Below are 20,565 nucleotides of genomic sequence, written 5' to 3' on the forward strand. Positions count from 1 at the left end.
GGTGAATGGTGCCACATCCTGCTGGCAGCCAGTCACTAGTGGTGTGCCCCAGGGATCAGTGCTGGGCCCCATGCTTTTTAACATCTTTATTGATGATCTGGATGAGGGCATCGAGTCCATCATCAGTAAATTTGCTGATGACACCAAGCTGGGGGCAGGAGTTGATCTGCTGGAGGGTAGAGAGGCTCTGCAGAGGGACCTTGACAGGCTGGACAGATGGGCAGAGTCCAAGGGCATGAGATTGAACACATCCAAGTGCCGGGTTCTGCACATTGGCCACAACAACCCCATGCAGAGCTACAGGCTGGGGTCAGAGTGGCTGGAGAGCAGTCAGGCTGAGAGAGACCTGGGGGTGCTGGTTGATGGTAGACTGAACATGAGCCTGCAGTGTGCCCAGGCAGCCAGGAGGGCCAATGGCATCCTGGCCTGCATCAGGAACAGTGTGGCCAGCAGGAGCAGGGAGGTCATTCTGCCCCTGTACACTGCACTGGTTAGGCCACACCTTGAGTACTGTGTCCAGTTCTGGGCCCCTCAGTTTAGGAAGGAGGTTGACTTGCTGGAGCGTGTCCAGAGAAGGGCAACAAAGTTGGTGAGGGGTTTGGAACATAAGCCCTACGAGGAGAGGCTGAGGGAGCTGGGGTTGCTTAGCCTGGAGAAGAGGAAACTCAGGGGTGACCTTATTGCTCTCTACAGCTACCTGAAGGGAGGTTGTAGACAGACGGATGTTGGTCTTTTCTCCCAGGCAGCCAGTACGGGAGCAGAGCTGCCAGGCAGGAAGGAGCCAACCTGCAAAAGATATCAGCCTTTTAAGTGATCTGGAGTATTTTAAAAGCTCATTGAGCATGGTCATTGAAGTCCCTTTGCTAAAGTGAAGTTTGTGTAGGATCAGTGAAACAGCTCTTAGCAGATTGAAATTTGGCATCATGGGCTGGATGCGAAAGATACTTAATATATATATAAGATAGAATCTCATCTGGGAATTCAAAACTTGCATGTTAATGAAGTACCTGGTTTTACAGAGGTCATTTAAAGCAGAATTTGAGTTCCTATCTGGCTTATACAACATTTTTCAGAGTTTCATGTTCATATCATATGCATTTTGTAGAAAGAACTACGTAGCTCTGAGTGTGTAAAGACGTGAGTTCCTCAAAACTAATGTAGAAGTCAGATGACATTCCTTACACATTGCTCATTTGCAGTGGGCATGAGGTGGTTCATTGCTGGTGTGGTGATATAAATGTTTATCTAAGTTTTACATAGTAAACTCCTTGGGTGGAATTGTTTTACCTTTATTCCTGGGAACACTTCCATGGTAGCTCCTTGTCTTTTCAATTTGATTTATACACCTCTTTTTGTATATATATGCTTATGCATAAATAACAAAATTCAGTAGGTGAATTGCCCTTTAAGACTGAACTGCTCCTTGTTCTCAGTATTGTATATAGATGTGTGTATAACATATAAATGCATATATATATATTGGCTGCCTTAAAAGCCACATTAAGAAGTAGAGATGCAGAGAGTTAAGCAGGGTTGACAGGGCTCAGGATGTTGGCAGAGACAAAAATGTGTCTCTTGGCTCCAGCCTTTTAACAATAAAATAATCCTTTCTCTCTTTGATGAAATTCTAGGCAGAGAAATATTATTGTTAATTACAAGATCATTCTAAAGCATTTTTTTTTGTCTTCACTAGCCAGCCACCCCTTTTTGGCAGTAAACCTTTAGTGTTTGCTTCATGCTTTGAAGAGAGTTTTTCAGTGTGTGTTTCCTGAAACACCATTTGAAACAGCAGTAGACTATTGTCATTCCTCACAGTTTATTTAAGACTGATGTATGAGACAAAAAAGAATGTGTGAGCTGGAGGAAATGTTATGTAGGGTATGGAGAACACATTATTGCTAACTTAACATGTTTAGAAGTGTTTCCTAAAAGTACTAGTCAGTCCCATTCAGCGCACATTTCTATATGCCACCCTATCCAAGCAGGTAAAAAGTAAAAGATGCATCAAACTTTTGCCAGCTCATGTCTTCCTAGCAATACAAGAGTTGGTGTCTTTCACAAGTCGAGAAATGTTGTCAAAATACTGTAGCTGAAAGATCCACTGTCTGCTGTGAAGTATTCAGCAGGCACTCTCTTGCCAAACTTGTATACCACCTCAGCTTGCAGGGCAGGGTGAAAAGGCATGACAGCTGCCCAGCTGCTCCAGTCTTTGCTGGTACAACCAAGCTGTGTCAAGAAGAGCTGACTTTACGCATACATTTGTATCAACAGCAGTTTAAAATGCCTGCAGTCACAGTGTATCTTTGTTTTTCAGATGTACAATGCTACACAGAAATACTAAAATTCAGTATGTTTCTATGGAACACAAATGCATGTAAGAGATTTAAAGCAGGCTGACTTATATATTTAAGCCAGACAAGACTCATCATGTTGTGAAGGTGAAGAGATTTCCTTCTGAAGGGCCCTCATTGGCACTTTGCTGTGAAGCTGGAGGCAGAGGGAGATGATTAGCAGATTTGCTTGTTTGGCTTGCTTTTACCTCCTTGCCTCTTCACTACACAAAACATACTGTGCAGTTAGAGATTTGCAGCTGATGAATGAGATTCTTCATTGATGCTAAAAGAGAGAAGGAAGAGCTAGGAGCTGCTTTCTGAATTCCGTTTCCTCTAAGGGAAGTCACTTGTCATGGACAGGAGGAGGCTTGTGGTGGGAGCAGAAGAGTGTGAAATTTATCTCAGGACACATCCTTAGCTTCATTAGAAATGTCCACACATAGTCACTATCTTGCATATGTTTTTAGACCAAGGGGACTTTTCAAAGGCAGACAAAAGGATACTACTATAGTCCTGGTGAATTCCGTTTACATGCCAAGACTGACCTCACTCAGATGGAAGCTTTGGGGAGTACTACAGGTGGGGAAATGGGTAGCCTCTGTGCAGCAGTATGTAGTGTGTAGTTTGAGAAGCAGTTAGGGTTGTGAGGATAAAACTCACACACTGGAAAAACACTGCACTCAGAGTATACCTTCCAGCTGACTGTAGTGTAGCAGTCAGGGTTGCCACCTGAAAACTTAGTTTTAACTTATGCTAGTTTAGAGGAGAGAAAAAAAAAAGAGAGAGAGAGGTCTTGTGGTCACTTTTCATTAATTTTTATGTTTCCTGGTTTAGACTAAAGAAAAGCATCCAAAAAGAACACTTTGAAGTGTAAAGTAATTATTTGCCACATGCTTAATTTTTAAATAACAGAGTGCAGTGGAAGTGCTCGCTGCTTGGGAATTTGAAATTTTGCCTCTGAGTACCTCTGGTTGCATATGGGCTGTTGGAAAGGCATGTGGCACTGGAGGTACAGCCAGGAGAGCTGGAGTAAACAGTTGTAACTCCCTTGTGAGTGTCAACAAAATATATGATGTATCTGAAGCAGTTGGGATGTCATATGTAGTAAAATTTCCTCCTTGACAGAAAGTTTCTAATTTATAGCAGAACACTGTCCTGTCATTGGCACTTGCTCTTGGCTTTTGGAAGGTGGCACGACAGGCTCTTTGCACGCTGAGGGATTCTCTATGATTGTGGCCAGCTGGATGCCGCTGGGATGCCTTTTCTCAGTGTCCTGCATCAGTTGGCTCTGCCTACTGAGCTCCTCTGAGGTGTATGCCGTGCTTTTGCTCCACATCTCCCTGTGGTCGTGTTTGAAGGTCCTGTCTTGCTCTTGCAAATGCTCGTGTCTCCTTCGGCACAGGAGGTGCAGGCAGCCGTAGAGGAGAACCGCAGCAATGATGAGGAGCAGGATGCTGCTGGTAAGCCAGATGCCCAGAGCCAACTCTTTCTTGGTGTTGCTCGCAGATGCTGGGTCTTGTTCCAGTGTGTTGAAAACTCTGCACTGGTCGCTAGAGGGGTTCGCAGACTGGCAGGTCACGCAGACAATGTACGTTGTTAGTGGAGTTAGGCTTTCAACAACAAAGGAGGTGCGACTGCTGGGCACCCTCTCTTCCTTCTGAAAGCTCTTCCTGGAGTAACTGGATAGCATGCTGTTCCAGTTAGGGTGGTACATGATGCTGTAAAAGGTGTCGGCACAGCCGGCCATTCTTGGCCAAGTTACCATTGCTGTGTTTCCTGTGATGTTTTGGACAGTTATTCCCATCGGGATGTTGCTCAGGTGTGTTTCTTCTCTCCCTGCACTGATCTCACTGTGGAGAGGAAAGATATTTTTTTCCCAGGGAAATAACTGACGAGCTGCAGCACAGGGGATATCGTGTGGAACGTAAGAGGTAGTGCTCTGTAATTGAGGAAAGCAGTTTGTTAGGACACTATGCTCTTATCTTTGGTACTGGTGTGCAAAAGTGGGAGCTGGGAGTTGATAAAAGTTTCAGATATTTTCAACTGTACATTTTCCCCAAGTGAAGGGATAAACACATGCTTATAGAATTCAGCTGGAGCTGGTGCAGGTGACCCTTTGTATCTTGTCTCCATGAGAGACAGTATGTTTTGCAGAATTTGCAATCACAAAATCACTTCCTTTCACAGTTTAATCCACCCCCCCCCCCCTCCCCCCCGGCCCCGGTAAAGGTTTAATCTCTTTTGCAGTTGTTTTTCTCTCCAGTCTGAGCATCTTGCATTTCATTATACTCACCTGAGGTTCTACATAAATCTCAAAGCTTGCTTTTCATAAGCAACAAATTTTCTTAAAGTGGCAAGACTGGATATTAAGGGATACATTTATTTACCATTCACAAATCTTCATTTTTGCCAGTCACAATCACTCAACAACCAAAACAGTATGTGGACACATCACCAGCTATTATTTTCTCTCTGATATAGTTTTACATTAATTTCTTACTTGCCAGTGCTCTCTGTTTTTCACCGGTGAGTTATCACATCTTGTACATTGTTGGCATAAGTATCACAGTATTTAGTCTGGATGCTAGTCAGCCTCTTGGAAAATCTTTCTCCAGATAAACTTAGTGCTCCCACTATAGCATGGCTTTTGGGTGAAGAGTAAGGCTTTCCAAAATTACGTTTTTCTGTTCTAAGTGATTGCTTGTATTTCCACAGTCTCTCCTGATTCTGTGTTCCTCCCCACAAGAAAATTACGTTTTTTAAAAATCACCAGTACTTTGAGATTCTCAGTTTGTGCTACCACTGTATACCTTGGAAGGAAAAATCTCTGCTTTGGGCAATTTTCTCAATGCATCCATTAAAGAATATAGAACAGCCAGTGGATATTTTATTTGTTATGGGGTGGGTTGTTGTTTTTTTCTTTGCTTTTACTGTTGTGAGGAGCTGAGTTTGCTATCAGATAAACTTGTTAGACACATTCTGGCATCTACCCAGCTTCTGCAGATATTGAAATGAGGCACATTAGTAACATCAGAGCTTTTACTTACACAGTTGCCTTCTCTTTAGCTGGTAGAGGCCAATTAATTTAAAATGATGATTTATTTTCATAGAACAGTTAGTAGAACAACACAGAACTACAGTTTCGTCATCACAGCATTTTGTAAGTAGAATGTTTGGATTTTAATTCAATAACAACGGCACGTCTCTATTGTTACAAAATATCTGTTATTAGAAGACACTTAATTACTGGCAGGTGAATGTTTGGAAAAGACATTTGATGTTTTATAGATTATAAAGTCAGTACTTACTGTCACTTCCTGACGGAAATTTCAGAACAGAACTTTCATACGGTGATGCTGCTGCGAGGAGGATATAAACTCTGTGTTTTCTGTATTCCTTTCACATGAGTTATTTCCTGCCTGATCTCTTCTGCTTGCCAGTTTGCTTTTTCTTCCTCTCAGATTCCCTGGCCTGAATTCTTACTGCTTGGTGCTTTCAGGCTGTTTCTCCGATGTTGCTGGTGGCATGGTTTCTCTGTGTCTTCCACTTAAATTCACGCAAGTGTACATCTTGTGTAAAGATGCTGTTGCTTTGCTTTTCAAGGAACATACAGGAGAAAAAATAATGGCTTTCCCCCCTTTCTCTTGCTTGCCTCCTCTTGGATAGTGCACTGCCTGAACATCCCTGTTATATGCTCTTGTATGTGTAGCAGTGATGCTGTGAGTGATTAATGTTAGCACTTTGATGACATCAGCAACTGCAACTCTCTCTCTCTTTTTTTTTTTTTAATTTTATTTAAGTAGAGGAGGGAGCAAGCATAGCTTAAAAAATAATGATCTTCCTCCTTTCTTCCTTCCTTGCCTCTCCACCCCCACCACCTCTTTTTAGTGGCTTCTTCCCTAAGCATTTTATGCTTTTGTGCATCATGGGAGGGAAGCAGTGGCGCTGTGTGATGGTGTTTCCTGCATCCCTGAAGGCAGTTTGTAAAGCTTTGCTCATGCAGCATTTACAGGTGGATCGCCAGGGTTACATTAAAGAAACATGTACTTTTAGTTTGGGTGGCTTCTTATTGTTATGTATTGGTGAGTTTTTAAGGATTGAAAACATGCTTTTAGGGCCTGGTTTTCTGTAAGAAATTTCTGCTGGGTTAAGAGTCCTCTGCTTTAACCTCATGGCAGTCAAATGCTTTAACCTACTAAAGTAAAATTCTTTTTGTACTATAGCTAAAAATAGATTGAGTACCTACCTGACTGGAAACATAAAAAGCAAAAGATGAAATCTCACCTTTTAGGACAACTGTATAAATGCTTGGTGTATTGGAACATTAATCTACATGTATTATCTTAAGGTTTTACCAGTTCTCTCCCTTGATGATGCCCCGACTCCTTTTCTGTATGTAGAGAGCTATGGAAATACACATGTACTAGAGGGATGCAGCTGTAGGCACTCCATCCAGTGGGCTGTGTTGGTGTGTTTGGAGCTTATCCTTTGAACCAGCTCCAACCTGAAAGCAGGCCAGTGTCTTGTATTAGGAGTGTCAATAATTAGCCAGTTATGAGACTAACATTCTCCAAGAGCATGGTAAAGTTTTGTGACTTGAATTCCTAGTAGTTTCTTTGTGCAATGCCATCTACTGCAGTATCTAGTATTGCCTTCCAGGGGGACGTGATTCATATTCAAGGGGAGGTGAATGATCTTGCTAGTGAAGGAAAATTTTTCTGTTACAGCTGATGTGTGGAGTCAGGTCTGCCAGTATACTGTTTCATACATGTATTAGAGAATAAAGACTGCACAGAAGAAAGGCAAATGCAACAGAACCTTCTGCAAAAAATATTGAAGGGATTCCCTTTTTACATTAAATTTCAGGCAGCAGTAGAACAAGCCACTCACAAATGGAGGGTGTTTAGTAGACTGATTCTTCTCACTATATAGCACTAATCTATCATTGTGTTCACTTTGGGCTGCCTGGGGAGGTGGTGCAGTCACCATCATTGGAGGTGTTTAGGAGGAGACTTGATGGGGTGCTTGGTTGCATGGTTTAGTTATTGGGTGGTGTTGGATGATAGGTTGGACGCGGTGGTCTTGAAGGTCTCTTCCAACCTGGCTTATTCTATTCTATTCTATTCTATTCTATTCTATTCTATTCTATTCTATTCTATTCTATTCTATTCTATTCTATTCTATTCTATTCTATTCATAAAATAGCCAAGCACCTGGCCCTATTTATACAACTCTGGAATAATTTCTATGAGGTTGCACCCCAGACTTAAATTTGCCTTGACCTTTTGTACAGCTAAGCAGTTTGAAAAAGAGAGAGCTTTATTAATTAGTTGTATAGAGCAGTAACTGCAGTAGGCTGGTTTTGGTTTTCATTTGTAGTTGAGTCCTCAGAGACTTAAAACACCTATTACAAGCTGAAAATTTGTAACCTCTTTCAAGATTCTTCATACGTAAATTATAGCTATAGGAAGAGAAGATGAGATTTAAATTTAGGGATCTGAACGTTTGCAATGACTACTTCTATCCTTTTGTACCTCTGTAAACAGAAAAATACTGAGGAGGAAATGTTCTTGGCTTTATAAATGGTAGGTGGAAGATACCTGGTTGGGGGGAGGCAGGGGAAAAGTGTTTACAGGTTGTTCATCCTAATACAGGGATTTTGCTTGGAGTTTGTGCCTTACAAAAAAAGGTTTCTGTTTTAACTTCCTGGAGAGAGAGAGAGAGAGAAAGTTGTTTCATTTTTAATATGCTTTAAAATACTGTTTAAATGATATTATTGTAAAGGTGCAGTCAGATGAAATTGTTAATAATCATATTTGTTCTTTTGTTCTAGGCATTGAATCTGGCATATTCCAGCATCTACAGCAACTACAGAAATTTTGTTGGTCCACCTCACTTTAAAGTCATCTGTAGACTTCTTGGATATCAGGGTATCGCTGTGGTGATGGAGGAGTTGCTGAAAGTTGTCAAGAGCCTGGTATGCTAATTGTCTTCCCCCCTCCCCCCTACTATTACAAGTGGTTTCTGATAGGAAATGTCTCAAGAAAAACAAAGGTAGTTTTGGATTTCAAATAAACTAATTAAAATATTTCTTCCATTGAAGGTCAGTAAAAGCTGTGGTTGAGAGTACTCAGTGTCTTGTGAGAGCAACAGAAGATGTTCCTTGGTATCCTGAGCAGTGTTTTGAAAACCTTGGGCTCTTCATTAGAGAGTAATTTATTTTGTGGAGACCTATGCTGTTAAGTCCTGGGTAAACTTTGGAAAAGTACAAATGTTTCAAGTTAGCTGACTTCAGCTTAAAGAATTGTGCTGCTAAAGCTCTTGAGTTTTTTACATTTTTTTTTGAGAACAGCTGGAGTGTGTTTTCTGCTTTGCAGAAATTAATTACATCACTGACAGATGACACCTTAATAACAAGGAAGGCTTAATCTCTTTGCATAATCTAGTGATGCATACAGTCAAGCCTATTTAGAAGAGTGCTCTGACCAGATGTTGAAGAAGTTATCCATACAGCCCAGGGCTCGTTACCGGAAAGGGCCTCTTCTGTATCTAGGAGGAGGCTGAGGGGCTGGATGTTTGCTATATTATTGTTATCTATGTACACAGTCATAATGCACTGCAGTTAAATTTTAATACAAAGAAATCTTCTTTTTCTCCCTGGTGCCTGTAAGGAGCATGCTGCCAAAGTGCTATAACTATAGCAGGGGATATAACTGTGACGGTCACAATCTTGCTTCAGACGCTTGACACATTAGACAGTTTGCTTACAGTAGTTCCCACAATGTTCTAAACAGATTTTTGATGTTCTGGAAAGGCTGGAGCCTGGTTGAATGAGTAATGTGGTCTAATCTTCAGGGAGAGAGGACAACACAGATATTTTCTGCTGTTTGAGGTCAAGTGTTGGCTTGTTGTTCGGAGGGAATTTTTTTAATAGTTTCTTTAGGTGGTAAGATGTCTTGGTGCATTAAAGGTAGTGTTGAATGCCTGGGCATTTATAAAGAAGGTTAAAAAGCCTGGGGGAGGTGTCCTGCTGGTGCCTGATACAGATGCTCAGGTGTAGGGAGACAGATGTGAAATAGGTGTCTAGTGGGAGAAAGGTAGGCTGTAGAGTGGACCTGGGTCTTCAGTGTTATGTCCGGAATAGCCAGTTTGAGCTCTTACAGACATGCATAATACTAAAGATTTCTCTCTTCTGCTTTTGAAAGCATGCAAATGCAACTTTTTTAACCAAAAAATCTAGAAGTTGGTTACAGAGTAGAGGCAGTCTGCTTCTACTGAGCAACATGACTACCTGTCTTTTACCTTCCTGGCCTTAGCTGTTGTGCAGCAAAAGGTGGCTAATGCTATATGAAGGAAAGTGCAACCGTGTTGATTTGGGATAAAAGTTGCCTTTTTCAAGGTGATGACTGACAGAATTAAATTGAAGATTTTTTAGAGCTTGCTCAATTCAATTGCTAGCTGAATGCAATTTGTTGTAAAGTTTTTAACACTGACACATTTACACACATTTGTTTTCCCTTAGTTACAAGGGACGATTCTTCAGTATGTCAAGACCCTAATGGAAGTGATGCCTAAGATCTGTAGGTTACCAAGACACGAGTATGGTTCTCCAGGTTAGTTCATGTTTGGTGTTACCACAGCAGCCTTAAGATGATATTAATCGCTGTCTTCTCGATCATGGGTACCTCTGCCTTTCCCTCCTCCTCTCTCCTGATAATCAGCACTTACTCTGAGTTTGTTTGCTTTGGTTTTCATGACAAGAATCATCAAAGGTTGAGCTTTCTGAAAGTACATAATAAAGTTTTAAGACATCTGTGCTTAGGGCAAATGAAAGGATGATGGATTTATGACTGATCTTCAGCTGGGATCTTCACAATAGTTTGTGTTCCTGGTCTTTCTCATAAGCACGTTGAACTTCTGCAAGTTAGCCTTTTGTGTTTGTTCTGTTTAAATGTCTCATTTAGCTAACCCCGTTCCACTGGAAAAGCCTCCATTCCTTCTTCCTTTGCCCTTATCAAATGTAAGACAGAAGAGTGATACTGCAGAGAGTCAAACTGTAGTTGCTAGAATAGTTGTCTGAGGCTTGTGTGGGGTGCATCTTAGCCACTTAACAGGAGGTGTGACAGAAGAAGAAATGGCTTGGAAAGCTGCTTGCCACTGTAGAGAAATAACTGGCTAATTAGTATTTATCACATTGCTCACTGAAATTCTGAAACTGCTTCCTCCTCTTCAAAATATTCCTCCCCCACAACTTCTAATTAACACAAATTAATCCTTCCATGTGCCACCCACCTTGTAAGTATATCTTTGTTTTTCCAGAGTCACTTGGGTTTGATAAATGCCACTCCAGCTGAAATGAAGTTGTTAGTTTTCTCTTATTCCCACAGCTTGCTTAATACTCACTACTAATGTTAAATGAAATTGAGGACTTACTAAGTGTTTCCTTCCTGTTTTTCTCCCTGGAGCGTAGAGATGGATGAATCATGGCAGTTAGCAGGATAAAAATAATGTATCTGAGGTTTTTAGCCTTTCATTGATGCCTGAACTACAAAAGCAGTACATGTACTTGTGGATTATGCATCACCAGGATCTGTGGTGCTGCAGGTGATGTTAGGAGGCCTGTAGTCTCTTGCCAGAAATCCTCACCTGTAACGAGTAAACACTTGGCAGGAGATGCCCAGGGACCTAAGCAGAAACATTGTCTTGGGGTTCAAAGGCAATCCATCCTATCAGAAAGACAAAACTTTATTTATGTAGTGGTAGCCTTCTCAGGATTGATTTAAAACATTTTAAAAAGCCTTTATCACTTTTCTGCTTTGTAGAAATCACAGACTGTCCTGACTTCGTATTTACTCTTGCAAATGAAATCCCATATGCCTTATGTTCTGAGACAGCAGAATAATTCTTGGTTTTGTAATGCAAGATCATAACAAGTGGAGTTTGGATGAATCTCGTAAACCTACCTGATTCTTTGCCCCTTCACTGTTCCTGCTCCTGAAAGGTTTGGTTTTGATGTGCAGTTTTCCTGTTCTGAATTATGTCTAGCAGTGGACACTTAATAAGCAATAAATGGCAAAGACAGCCAATATAACAGTGTCACACCAAAGGGAGATCTTCTCCTGCAAAGACACTAGAGAGAAAAGGTGTGTGGAAGCTGAAGAGCACCTCCATGCCTCTCTCACATTACTGAAGACTTGCATTGTGCTGTCTAATGTGTCTCCATTGTGGATCTGCCTGTGGGGCAGATAGGACTGATAAAGAAAAATGTCCTTTGTGATGGGGCTGTGCTGTAAATTTAAGTTTTCATTTGGCATCTTGAGAGGAACTCCTAAAACGTAGAAGGGCAGGCTCAAACAACTCTTGAGTTGAATCACTGACCTCTCCTTGCTGTGCTGTATCCTCTGTAGCACTTTGCCACACCTTGTTTACTTGGTTTGGAAAACGCAAACTAACATGCGGCAGCTGTTGTCTGTTCGCTGCCTTTGAAAGCTTCTTGCAGAACTTGCAGTAGTAAGTCTGAGTGCTATGGAGCATGTCTGTATGCTGCTTCTATTCTTTCATAACAAATAATTTAATCACTTTATATATAATTGGCACTCCTTCCACATGCAGAGCAAAAGCTGTCATTCTGCTCTGCAGATTAGATATGTAGATTCTCATGTCTCCATGTAACAGGCATTTATCTATTGGAAAGCATGCACAGACTCCCTTGTTGGTGAGGCAGGAATCCTTTATTGGTACAGAACAAGCAGCTTATATAGGAAAAATCGAGCAGGGTAAGCAATTCCCTGACATTCTTGCACCACTGCTGCTAATTGAGTTTTCTCCTTTGATATGCAGCTGTCCATTATTATCTTCATCCCATATCAGGTTGATCTTCTCCAGCATGGAGGCAAGTGTCCTCCTGTCTCGCACTTCAGGTTGTTTACCACGGTCAGCTCTTCTTTATCATCAAGCTATCCTTCCAGTATCGATGGCCTGTTGTTCTTTCTTGTCCTGAAACCTTCCATAGATACTTTCTGCTTTCCTACATTTATCAATTCAGAATTAATTTCCTGAGTCCATTCTCCATAGGCAAAGCAATTTAAGTATGCTCAGTAAGTAAGCCTCTGGCTGTTTCATACACTTAAGATTTTTCATTTGGAGAGCTCTGCTTAGACTCTGTTGATTGCAGTTCCTTGAGCCCTATGTAATCAATCCACTAGACTAAATGGATTTCTAAACAGTGATTTATTCCTGTGAAAGGGAGCAGGGTACAGATAGTAGCTTCAGAGTTGTTCAGGACTCCTCTTTGCCGATGGGTTTGTTTCCATAGGAACAGTCTAAAGCAGTGGGGAACTTGCTCATCTTGTAGGCATAAAAATATTTGTCTAAAAATACATTAAGTATGAGAATTTTTAAAGGGACCTTGTAAAGTTGCTAAAGCTCTTAAAGGAATATTGGCCTATGAGAGTTTAAACTTGAAATTTCATCCTGGAGGTGACATTTTCTTCTGCTGCTTTGTGAATATTTGAATTTGGCATTCCTGGTTTTGATAAATAGTTATTTCATGTCCTGCCATTCTGAAGTGTCATTATACACAAGAGAAGAAAGCAGTTTGTTAGCTCTGCTGTGAGATGATACTGGTATATCACACCTATCAATTAGCTTGGCAAGAGACAAACTTGATGAGAAAGTAGCCTAATTGTGTATTTTTCCTACATATAGCATGCCCATGTTTCTTCTTTAAAAAAATAATAAAATTGAAGGGAAAAAAGTACCCAAAGCCAGTACAGGGCAAACCACTCATTCCACCAGGCCATTCTCTCTTGAAATCCCACATGTTCACACAGCAGTCTGGGGAAGCCTCCCAATGCCCCATAATGCCATTTGACAATGCTGGTGGCAACACCCGAGTTGCTTCAGCACAGCAACCTGTCCAAAAAACATTCTTCCACCTCTCCTTTTGCTGGAGTATTTCAGGTCCTAGTCTGATAGAAACTGGAGCCAGCCTGCACTGATGAAGTGTGGTAGAGGGCAGCAGTGACTAGAGGCTGCCAGGGCAGCATTGCCGGGGGTGCAGAAGGGCTGGTTATGCTCCTGTTATCTCAGGCTTTTGATCAAACTTGGAAGGGTAGGAGAATAGGTTAAATTTATTTTTGGGGGGGTGAAGGCTTAATGGCTTGAGTCCTTGTGGGGAAAAAAACATGAAGGGATTGTATTTTAAATTGTTTGTTCTGGAACCTGTCCATTGGAGAAAGATCTGGGAGGGAATCGCAGACTATTTGAAAGACTTTGGGAAATCCAAAGCATGTAGATGATTGTGAGAGCGCACTCAGGACTCGTTAGCCATGCTGCATAACAAGATACTTCTTTCTAGCAAAATGAACACACTACACAGGCTTTGTGATTATAATTCCCAGATACATGTATATGTTTAAACCTTATAAACACTTCTTTTGACAGGAGTGGCATGTGAATGATGATATGCAAAGTTAATGATGTTTCTTGTGAGCCAAAGCATTATTTGTAGCTAACATTTGAAGGTCTATATGAGAGTTAACATAAACTAGAGGGCATTACAGCACCCAGTTCCTTTGGAGCAATTTTTCTGTTGGAGATTATCAGGTTTTGCTGGACAATAGTCAAGTGTGCAGAAAATAATCCAAAACAAAACTAGACCAAGAATTATATTCAAGAACGACTTTGTTTTTAGTCAGCAATTCAGTTACAGAATTAATAGCTAATTTTCATGCTGATGTTTTAGGTATCAGAATTGTTGCAGCTCTGGAATGTGTTTGATTTGAATCTGTAGATCTGAATTGAGATTGTTGCATAGAAAGTGACCCATGTGAAGGAGTCCACCAGTATTGTGTTGCACCCGTTGATCTGGTCTAACGTCATAAATTATTAGCATACAGGCTGCACAGCTGAAACTTGGCATCTGCTGTTTGAGTGCTAATGAGATAGGATTTTGGAAGAAGAGATGGAACCTAATCCTTCACTGATCTTCTATACTTGACTGCATGTATTTTATGTCAACAGCCTTTGTTTCTGTTGAGACCTGTATAAATCAGAAACTGGGATTATAAGATCGATTATTGTCACAGAATCACCAAGATTGGAAGAGACCTCTAGTGTCACCACTTGCAGAAATAGAGGGATTTCATTAAAATTGCTTTCTTGGACAGAAGAAGCAAAAAACCTTGATTCATTTGCCTTGCAAAATGCTACATATATGTATATAACAAATCCAGTGCCCCCAGATAAAATTAGGGGAGGGAGGCCAGAGAATGTTGCATGCAGTTAACTTTCCTAAGTTCTTTTATTTAGGGCTTCAGTATGCATGCAGAGTCTTTCACAAAAATCCAGTTTTGTGCACTGTGCAGTATGAGGAAGTGTAATCAGGGCTGCCATTGCTCAGACATCAGTGAAATTACAATGATGTATTTCTGCCACAGGACTCCACTGGGGAGCAGATCATGCTTTCTGTTCCATCAAAAATAGCCTGTGTAGCTCTGAAAATGTTCATCTGTTTTCTGGTAGATCTGAGGGGAAGTAGAAGACTTTTGATGGCAGCATTTGGAACAACTGGCAGGCTAGCTGCTGGGTGTCAGATTTTCAAAATGGCAAAACACTTTGTTCATGAATGCATCTGTGTGCTGCCTGCATGTATAGATCTGTATATGGAGACTAGGGCTGTGGGTGATGAAACAAGGATCTCTGTTAAGGACATTCTGGGTAACAGAATTCCTCTTAGTGACTTTAAAAGGCAAATATGTAATTTTTATGGTATGAACCTCAAGCCTCTTTGACTTTGTCTATCCTGCTGCTTTTGAGTGGACTTACTGTCTCGGTTTGGTTTCAGTCACACCTTCAGTATGAGTTCGTTGCTGCTGATCACAGTCCTTTGCGCTGCTCCTGGTTTCTCTCTGCACCATCCTGTTCCTTGTATTTGCTGTAGGTGACACGAGTTATTCTCAGGATTTCACTGCCTGTATAATATTGATAACATTTTCTTATGATATTTCTGGATACCAATCTTGTTTCCAAAACCACCCACAAAATCCATGGGCTGTGCAGGGGATTGAGAGGATTCTGAAACTCTCCTTTTCCATCTCTGTCATGACTAATGGTTGTTTCTGTGTTTTTGTAGCAGAATTCTCACCAAGTTGCTTCCTATTTGCCATATATGCGAAAAGTATCCCCATATCTGTCCTTGACACCAACATCCTGCTTGCTCAGATAGTACATTCTCTCACCATGGAAACTGGAGAAGTCTACAGTGTCCTGTGTTTCAGGAAGTCATCCAGGCCTTCTATTATCTGACCATCAATGCCTGCATACATGCCATGGATACTAAGACCAAAAGCACTGGTAGATACTCTGGTTTGATTTCCTCTATGATGCAGGCCTAAGGCCAGGATAACACAATGGACTTTTGTTTCCAGAAAGTCTGGGTATAAGGAAAGAATTTGACTTGACTTTTGTCAGTTGATCCTTACAAGGTGCTTCTTGTTAGGCATGGAAGCATTTTCATCAACAGAGGAAATATTAGAGAGTATAACTAAAACTTACTGTAGCCTTGCAGTAAAACTGGCCTCAATTCCTTCACTTTGCATTTTTTTCCTAGCATCAGAAATGGTGTAATATCTTTTTGCCATTCCAGCCTGCCTTTTCAACATCATCTTTAAACAGGAGTCCCTGTATTCAGTGCTCGCTGCTGCTCAAACACCTGGCAATTTCAGCCGGGCCCTATACTGCAGCACTGAATGAACACTGACAGCCTTTTCCTGAGCTTTATCATTACACAGTCCCCATGCTGTGGGAATGAGGGAGTTGGTGATGTGCTGGGATAACTTACTTGCTTTTTAGCTAGATTTCAATGTGTTTCCTCTGAATAAATCAGACTTGGCAAGCACTCACTACATCTGACCTTTCTCCATTAGTTATTTAGGTCTGTTTTTCTATTGAGTCAGTAAACTATGAAGGTTAGGTGTGAATTCTTTTCCTCTGCTGAATGCATGTGGGAACACTTCATTTACTGCACATTTTCTATTGACAAACAGCGCTTTGAAATGTAACTGAGCCAACCCTGCATCCTCTCACCCTGCACTTTACTGATCTGTTCTGTTACTACTTTTAATGACGTAAGGCTTTCTGTAGCAGTGCGTGGGTTGGCTACAACGGTTCCCACCTTCACTGTACATTATCGAGTTCCTCTGCAGAATTTGAGGGATTTCCTTGGAACAGAGACTCTCCAGGCTGTAATTTATGTCTGTGCACTCCCCTGTCAGCCATTGCCTCGCTGGGTAAATACTGAAGTGCTCATCAGTTGCATCCAAGTAACACATGGGAAGGTGGTGGGAGGTGTCTGTGCTCTCTTCCCTTGCCTCCTCTCAATTGCTTTAGATGTGATTGGGTGGAGATTTAACTGTCTGACTTAACTAAGTGGAACACAAAGGAACTCCCTTATGTAGCACACTGAAACCTTTGCACATGTATTTTCTTCTGTCACCAGTTGAGGGTCTTGGTGCCTTTTTAAAAGGACCTGGCTTGTGCAGACAGATTGGAAAGAAGTTGATTAAAATTGTCTTGTAAAAAGCCAGAGAGCTGTCTGACCTACTGCAGTTCTCTGCTCCTTGCCTGTTCTCTATATTGCTTTAACCTGCATCATCCTAACCAGATTTGGTCTCTGCAGAAGCTGCCAAGCCCATGGTTGCCTGGACTAGTCTCTAACCAAGGGGCTGTGCAACCTTTCTGGGGCTGGAGTGGAAGGAGCTGGAAATGCGCCAGCACGTTACACATCACTGTTGTTGGGGAGAGGCTTGATGGAAGAGATGTGTGTTTATGTCAGTTGTGTGGTTTTAGCTCTTTTTCAACAGCTTTTGGCAAAACTTTGACAGAAACAGTGTTCTGACTATGCTTGTCTGCAGACTCCGATGCACCCTTGCCAGCAGATTTTGACTTGTGGTTTCTAATTGTTTCGTGAGGTTTCAGATGACCTCTGGCTGTCTTTAGCACTGTCGTAGCCTGACACCAGTCCTGTTCCCTGTACCTCTGGTGTCTGCTCCTTGCTGAATATAGCAGCTGAGAATTGAACATGTCAGGTGTGCAGCAGGATAGGGGACAGAGGCTGGAATAGGTGACAAGAGCCCTAGTATCTCTTCTAGCTCCTGGAAAATTATTTTCTTGCCTCTTATACTGGCTCCCTTATCCAAGAGTGCACTCCATTTGGCTTGATTTATCCAGGTAAGAAGGTTGGCGTGCCACTGGCTGAACACTTCATAACCTCTGATTTTTTTAATGCATTCAAATACTCCTCCTTTCAGTTTCCCCCAGGCTGCATGCCTGGAAATAAGAAATCTCCTGTGCTGAAACATGGAGATCGATCCCTAAACCTGTGCCCTCCATTCGTTGTGCTCTGATACAGTGTATTTCTACACAATCAGAGCAACCTTTGAAAAGGCAAATTGCTTACAAAATTGGAGTGCTTTTGAGGCGGAGGGAAAAATGAATCCTGATCCATATGACTCTCTCCCACGTTACCAGTACCTTTTGTCTGTTTTCCCAAGGTAACAAGTGTGCCTGAGTAGTCATCACTAGATTTAGTTCTAGCTCCTGAGTTGTTTGGGTTTTTTTTTTCTGCTTCTCTTTTGATTCCAGGGATCTTGGAATTTTTTCACCATCAGTTGAAGGACATTGTTGAATATGCAGAACTGAAGACTGTCTGCTTCCAGAATTTGCGGGAAGTGGGAAATGCTGTCCTGTTTTGCCTCCTCATTGAACAGAGTCTGGTAGGTGCCTGCTGTGCTGCTTTAAAGCCCATCAGTCTCTCAAAATGTGCTCTCAAATTTTTGTTACTAATGTCATAAATAGCAGGGTTGAAATTGGAAAGCTTACTGTTGTTGGGCAGATGGGTAGAAACAGTTCCCTCCTCTGATCTTTTACAGCTTCACAGGAGCTTTCATGCCCATGAGATAGCAGTGATGCCTGACTTTGCCGGGTGAGAGACGTTGCCTCACCTGTGGTACCTGAGGATCAAATATGATGACATTCATCATAAATTATGGTCAAACACAGTATTCCTGCGGTCAGGGGGGTTGCCTGCTCTCCTTATGTTAATGTTATTTTCCTTCCCTGCTTGTCATTCAAAATTAACATGGACTTCTTGGACATGTTTCTTGCTGCTAGGATGGCTGACAGTGGTGCCCACTCTGTCAGATATTCATCTGTCCTAGTTTGAATGAAACTGAAGCGTGTCCAGTCTTTCAACTGCTTCCTGTATGCTTAGCCTCTACCTTGCAGCGTGCCAAGTTGCCCACTGCTGAGGACACAGGGCTACAATTGCTCTTCCCAACTTCTCTCTTTTTCTTACTCTTCTTTCGTGTCGTACAATTTGCTGTTCAAACAAAGTGGCCAGATGCGATCTCCTGGTTTTCATGCTTGTGGATGCTTAGAGAGGGAAGGATGGGCATCATTGAGATGCTGTCTACCCTCTTTCTTTACCTGTGTTGTGCTTTTGAGACTTGGGTGGGGAGTCTCTCCTCTGCCTGTGTGTAGAGGATGCTCTGCCTATGCTGTGCAAGCACACCCTGCCTCATCATACAGAGATCTTGGCTGACTGCAAACCGGCTATGTCATTTCCTCAGCAAGCTGGCTGGGGGCCTGCCAGTGCACAAAAATAAATCCTTGTATAAGTCTCCTTCCTCAGGGTGTATTAGAGCTGTTGATATTAGATAAGCTAATGAAGACATGATGTTCCTCAGCATCCTGTCCGTGGTATTAGAGGACCCCTCCCTCGTAATGGAGAGTAATTGGAGGGACAGGTGACAAACACTGAAACCATATTCAGTAATGGGATAGCTGAAACAAAATGAGAAACTGGGTTGCTTTGGCTTCAGGCTAAGAGGGTACCTTAGGCCCTCAGGTGCAAGGCCAAGCAGGTGAAAGCCTTTGCTGCCTCAGGGCATACTAAAGTGACACTAGCACTGGATGCACATTCTCCAAGATGCCACCTTGGTGATGGTTTCTAGTAATATGCTTCTGCTTGCTGCCCCTCCTCTTCTTTTTGCTCTCCATGGTGTTCTGATGTCCTGCCACAGATTTCTAGTATTTTTTCCAGTGTGGTCATCTATCATACCTAGACTTTATACCCTGGTGGAAAAAGTAGGTCTGTAGTGTATCTCTTGTTAATCTTGACTGCCTAGAACATGCATTTTCATGGTGCTGATGCAAAGGAATAAGGTGACCTGGGAAAGGCACATGAAGCCTGGTACCCTGGCCTTCCCAAGGGTATGGCTGATGAACAGCTCTTTTAATACTAGCACTGAGCGATTACAAATGAGCCAAAAATGAGGAGAGCCTCTGATCCAAAAATGAGGAGAAGGACTTAGCAAAGTTATGCACCTGCTTCTCATCTTCTGTGCATTTTCTCTGCATGTTCATACACAGCAGCCAAGAGCCAGGAGGCATCTGTCTTCTTTCCCCCGTCCCTAAAGATGTAAATACTTCCTGAGAAGTGGTTTACTGCTGCTGTTGTGTGTCTCAGCCTGCCTGGCAGGGAGATGTTCCCACCATGATAATGGATTGTGGGAATAGTGTTGGTAAAAATAACCAAGCAGTGAGTCATACTCTTCACTGCTCGCCCTGTGCAGGAGCCGTCTGCCGCTTTCACACTGCAATTACTCACTCTGTGCTCTTTAATAAATACCCTGGCCTTTAAGACCTGCCAGCTGAGGGTGGGAGGAGAGCGGCTGGAGTTTATTTGGGAATCAAGGTAACCTGGTGAAATGAGATCATCTCTGGAAGCAATCCTGTGAGGAGAGTGAGGGCTCCAAGTGGCTCCATGCGGTGTTGATGGAGGCTGGCTGCCCTCTGGTGTTCCTGCAGTGGTGTTGGTGTGCTTTTGGAAGCCCATTTTGGGGCTCAGATGTGGTTTGGGGATTATTTGGTCCTAAATGCCTCTCATTTCCTTTTCATTCCAGTCCCTAGAGGAGGTGTGTGACCTGTTGCATGCGGCACCATTCCAAAATATTCTGCCCAGAGTTCACGTCAAAGGTATCAACTAAGTGAAAACACCTTCCTAGGGTAACGCTTTCCACTTTCCTTGCCTGCTGCTGTGGCTTTAGTGACCATGCTCAGCCATCCTTTACAACTCCGCTGTTAATTGTGGGACAGAGGTAACAACATTCAGGCCTGCTTGCCTGGCTGAAAAATATGTGCTCCTTAGAGAGGCTCAGGGCAACTTACA

The 20,565-nt window shown here is 42.2% G+C and overlaps 2 protein-coding genes across 7 annotated transcripts in view; one reads left to right on the forward strand and one right to left on the reverse strand.

Moving 5' to 3' along the window:
- CYFIP1 (cytoplasmic FMR1 interacting protein 1) overlaps positions 1 to 20,565 on the forward strand; it is an 88,534-nt gene that overhangs the window by 61,823 nt on the left and 6,146 nt on the right. For 5 of the 6 annotated variants that reach the window (XM_054164757.1, XM_054164755.1, XM_054164753.1 and 2 more), the window contains 4 exons: positions 8,167 to 8,310; positions 9,856 to 9,946; positions 17,979 to 18,109; positions 20,300 to 20,372. In XM_054164757.1, coding sequence (XP_054020732.1) covers positions 8,167 to 8,310; positions 9,856 to 9,946; positions 17,979 to 18,109; positions 20,300 to 20,372 — 439 coding nt within the window. The remainder of the gene's footprint in view (positions 1 to 8,166; positions 8,311 to 9,855; positions 9,947 to 17,978; positions 18,110 to 20,299; positions 20,373 to 20,565) is intronic. The other variant, XR_008462406.1, reaches the window with a different exon arrangement.
- LOC104302119 (fibronectin type III domain-containing protein 9) lies at positions 1,775 to 4,152 on the reverse strand. The gene has a single exon (XM_054164759.1). It carries the CDS (start codon positions 4,135 to 4,137, stop codon positions 3,466 to 3,468), a length of 672 nt encoding a protein of 223 aa, XP_054020734.1. The 5' UTR covers positions 4,138 to 4,152; the 3' UTR covers positions 1,775 to 3,465.

This window comes from Dryobates pubescens, chromosome 10 (assembly GCF_014839835.1).
Source record: "Dryobates pubescens isolate bDryPub1 chromosome 10, bDryPub1.pri, whole genome shotgun sequence".
Classification (NCBI taxonomy): domain Eukaryota; kingdom Metazoa; phylum Chordata; class Aves; order Piciformes; family Picidae; genus Dryobates; species Dryobates pubescens.